The sequence below is a fragment of the Condylostylus longicornis genome, unplaced genomic scaffold (genome assembly GCF_029603195.1).
Source record: "Condylostylus longicornis isolate FDR11 unplaced genomic scaffold, ASM2960319v2 ptg000049l, whole genome shotgun sequence".
In the NCBI taxonomy this organism is placed as follows: Eukaryota; Metazoa; Arthropoda; class Insecta; order Diptera; family Dolichopodidae; genus Condylostylus; species Condylostylus longicornis.
Window position 1 is genome coordinate 4,838,658 of NW_026578018.1, and position 4,229 is coordinate 4,842,886.

General features: G+C 29.9%; 1 protein-coding gene across 2 annotated transcripts; it reads right to left on the reverse strand.

Moving 5' to 3' along the window:
* Positions 1-747: 747 nt before the first annotated feature.
* LOC129611371 (bifunctional lysine-specific demethylase and histidyl-hydroxylase NO66) lies at positions 748-3,268 on the reverse strand. Of its 2 annotated transcripts, none has more exons than XM_055524497.1 (4): positions 2,409-3,268; positions 2,199-2,339; positions 1,942-2,080; positions 748-1,855 (listed from the first exon to the last, which is right to left on the reverse strand). In XM_055524497.1, exons 1-4 carry the CDS (start codon positions 3,190-3,192, stop codon positions 1,024-1,026), a joined length of 1,896 nt encoding a protein of 631 aa, XP_055380472.1. In that variant the 5' UTR covers positions 3,193-3,268; the 3' UTR covers positions 748-1,023. The 2 variants fall into 2 exon arrangements, with proteins under 2 accessions (XP_055380472.1, XP_055380471.1); XM_055524496.1 differs by having other exon boundaries at positions 748-1,858.
* Between the last annotated feature and the right edge of the window lie 961 nt (positions 3,269-4,229).

Below are 4,229 nucleotides of genomic sequence, written 5' to 3' on the forward strand. Positions count from 1 at the left end.
ATAAAATAATATACACTATTATTTTTATGTACGAAAAGCATTTTTCATTGCTTTTCATTTCCGTTTTAACAAATGCGACCGAGATGCTCCTTTGAAATGATATGTCATAAATTTATTTATTTCTTTTGATTGAAAAATTTGTTCGATTCTGTAACATAACTCTGTTAATGTAACTATTAAAAAAATTAATATTTCCACTTAAATGCTACAATACATATAGCTACTAAAAAATACTGGGAATTGTTCAAATTATTCAAATCTTAATTAGCTTAGGTCATAAAAAACCTGCGATTTAAAAATAAACAAGAAATATCAAATGATAATTATTATAGTGGTACAATTAAGAATTTAAAGAACGACGCGACCAATTAATTTATGAGTTTATTCATACATGATATAATGCTTCAAAATATATATGCCATTTGTAGTATAACTAACACTATAAAGTCATTAGGATTTTGCTAAAACTAGTTACATATAAATGCATATATAAATGTTAAATAAATTCGTTTCTTCATATATTTGACAAAAGTGTATCAGTCTAGCATATGTGTGTATGTATATCCGATGACATAAATTATCATAAATAATTGAACTTGCGGTTTTAAATGTACTTTTCAAATATATTTTTAGCATCTTATACTAAAATGAAAGCATAATTTTGACAATTATTAAGCTAAAATCCGATTGAAATCTGAAAAAGCAATATAAATGATACATTTTATAAACAAAAACTTACTTCCTCACTTGGCTTTTACACAACTTTATTATTTATTTTATAACTAAAACGTAATGATCTTATGAAGAAATATAATTTCTTAAAAAATTTTATGTAAAACTTTCTTAACACAAGTGTTTACTACTTACAAATACAGTTTCATATTTCTGTACAATAAAATGTATGTATTTCCCAATTTTGATAAAAATCAATTCAAATACATTTCAACATGTACTCGTAATTTTTTATGTAAAAAGAATTTTCTTACTCTTAAACTCTAAAACATTATTAACGCAAACAAGTTACTATTCTTGAGGAATATCATGTAACATTATTAAGCCATTGTCAAATAATGCTTGACAAAATGATAATTTTACTTCGTCATCTTTCAGTGGTAAATCTGAAATATAAACGTAGCCTGGATAACATTTTATTAAAATTTCTATAGCATCAGCACATTCTGGTTCAATTTCAATAAAATTTGGTTCAAATTCCTTGTATTGTTTCGAGTTGTTTGTATAAAAATAAATTCTTAAAGCATCCTGTTCTTCAACTAATCTTAATATATGTGCTCTTAATATCCTTATTCTATTTTGCAAAGTTATTTCTATGTTACTCATTACTTCACCATTTTCATTTAAATAATTTTTATCACCGAAAATAGTTCTACACTTTTCAGAAGCCTTAATTTCTGGTGGTAAAGCTTCATGCTGAAACTTTTTAGCTAATTGATCAACAGCATTGTCAATAGGAATTTCTGCAATTGCTCGCTTCATGCAATCACGAACATGTCTTAAAACTTCTTCTCGTTCGTTTGACTGAGTGTCAGCGTAAACTGTTCCCATATTATTCCAAATATGCAATGGCAATCCTCGTCTAATTTCAATATCTTTTTTAATTGCCTCTTCTAAAATCATAGGAAATAACTTTTCAAAAAGATCTGCATATGACTGCTTCTGATATACACTTAAAGTAATGTGCAAAGAGTGAAAACCAGGTACTGTATTAGCTTGATGTATTGTACCTCTAGGGAAATATAAAACATTTCCTGCTTCCAAAGTTTCTTCCAAAATTGGTTTTCCAATCTCATCTTGATTAAAATTGTGAGATGAGAATCTTGGAAGCTCTTCATCCTTACTTCTAGTATGAAAAAGAAAATGTTAGTATTTTTACTAATATACTTCGGATCTTTCAAGAAATTCAACTCTAAAAATTAACTATACCTTGGGTTATATAGTTTCCATTCTTTTTTTCCTTCTATTTGGATAACAAAAGCTTCAATATCATCATAATGAGGCGCAAATCCTTGACTATTCGGTGGTGTTAAATAAACGTTTGCTCCAACCATGCAGTGAAAATATTCTAAATATACATATATATAAGCAAAAGAATCTCGGGGTTTTTATAATTTCTAATTCTTGGGCATTAAGTATAATTAAACCAATTTATTAAATCAATTCATTAATTCAATTTTACTTACCTTGCAAAGTTGAATTAATGCTGAAAATAGATGAAAGAAAAGTTTGAGGATTAAGTAATCTAATACTACAGCCGTCAGCATATTTTTCCCATACAGCTCCAGGCAACGCTCTACCTTCGGGATTCAAAGTTTCCCTAATACCTAAAAATTCGTGTTTAAAATTGAAGAACTTAATACTTTAGTCTCAACAAGTATGTGTTATATAAATACCGTTCTCATATTTTGTAACGTCAATATTTTTCGTGAATTCAACATGATTTTCTATAAGCATTCTATCTATCATTTCAAAAGACAACAATTTTGAATAATATTTGGTCTCATTTTTGCGTTTAATTAAGCAAGGTGTCTTTTCCCAATATTTAGCGAAAAATGTTGTTACATCAATGCCATTTAACAACCATTTCAGCACAGTTTCGCCATCCTTGATGCTGTTGTTCTTTGGAGTTTCTGATGTAATTTTCTCATTTTGAATTCCAAACTTAGTACAATTATTTCTTTCATTTCTTACAATAGTTTCACTCTCATTATTGAAACTAACGCCACAATTTTTGAGCTTATTTGATGAAAGTTGAAATACCTCTTCGTTATCTTTATCGGACATCGAAGTTGAAGATGGTTCGGAAACACAAACTTTTTCACTAGATTTTTTAAGTTCGACACTCCTTTTTGGAATAGTTTTCTTTTTCCTTACAAGGGTATCGCGAGGAGTCGAAGTAGTAAACTTCGTCTTTTTTCGTTCTTGATCTTCCTCTTTTTCCAGGCTTAAGTTTTTCTTTCTTTTATTAGATTTTCCATGTTTTTTTTTGAAATGCTGCTCTAAGATTTGATTGATCATCGCTTGTTTTTCTGCTTCTTTAGCTTTTTTGTTGCTTTTATCTTTATTGCTATTATTCAAGCCATTTTCAAATTTTGATGAATTAGATTTCTTTTTAGACTTATTTTTTGACTTAGATTTATTTAAGTTATATGCAGCAAATGCAGAAATTTCCTCCATACTTACAAATATCTATGATTCTATGTAAATTAAGAGATTAAAATTTTCTGAGCGGTATAAACAAACTCTATCACGTGTAAAACTGTAAAATTAAGTTTTTGAATAGTTTAAATGACATTATAACATGACATCTATTTTCTATACAGTTGATTCCCAAATGAGTGGTAACACCAAAACTTTAACAGTTTCACAATATGAATAAAAAAAACCTTATATAGAAAATTAGGCCTGTTTACACCACGGAGACTATATAAATGCTTTCGATTATTGAAGTTATCTAAATTAAAGAGTAACAAGAAGAAAAAAAGTAAAGCATTTCTCTAATGAAAATGATAGCCCTGCAAGATTTATTTTTATTTAATATTTTGGTGCTAATTTAATTTAATACTTTTGAATTGAAAATACGAAAATTCTATACGGCAAGGAGAACCATACAAATTCTAAAACTTGTAATATGTAATCTCATATAAAAAAATCATATAATTGACATAAAAAAAATATTTTATACTACACACACGCCATCAACCTTTCGAACATAAAACTAAAATCGAAGGCCAAAAATTTGTTTGATTCGATGTGTCGGGGGGGGAATGGGGTAGTATTGCGCAATATAGCTGTCGGGTTTCCTGTTACCGCAGCCTAGCTTAAACTACTCAACGCCACATCTCACCTACAAGTGGTCCCTCCTGTTACGCTGAGCAACCCCAATGAAAGATCTGGTTCCAACCCAGATGGTGTAGTTCGGGTCGGCTAGCAGACGAGATTGGCGGTTAAGTGGAGATAATATCAAAGCTTAATTTGGAGCGTCTGTTCCAATAATTGGCGGCTCCGGGCGGGCGTCTGTCTTGCAGCAAGCGGCTCGCTTTATAAATGTGCATCCAAATTCTACATCTTTAGAAAAAAAGAAAAACAATATGCAATGTCGAAAACAAAAGGATTTATTACCCCAGGTGGCAGACCAGTTGATCTGGAAAATCCACCCTCTTCGGAGGTCGGTCCCATGGATTCTGGGGGGGGCCAAACATTGCTTTCTTCAA

Coding starts and splice junctions, on each gene's coding strand:
- LOC129611371 (XM_055524496.1), bottom strand. CDS start 3,192: ATGGAGGAAATTTCTGCATTTGCTGCATATAACTTAAATAAATCTAAG. Junction 2,081..2,198: donor CATTAATTCAACTTTGCAAG/GTAAGTAAAATT, acceptor ATGTATATTTAG/AATATTTTCACTGCATGGTT. Junction 1,859..1,941: donor TGGAAACTATATAACCCAAG/GTATAGTTAATT, acceptor TTTTCATACTAG/AAGTAAGGATGAAGAGCTTC.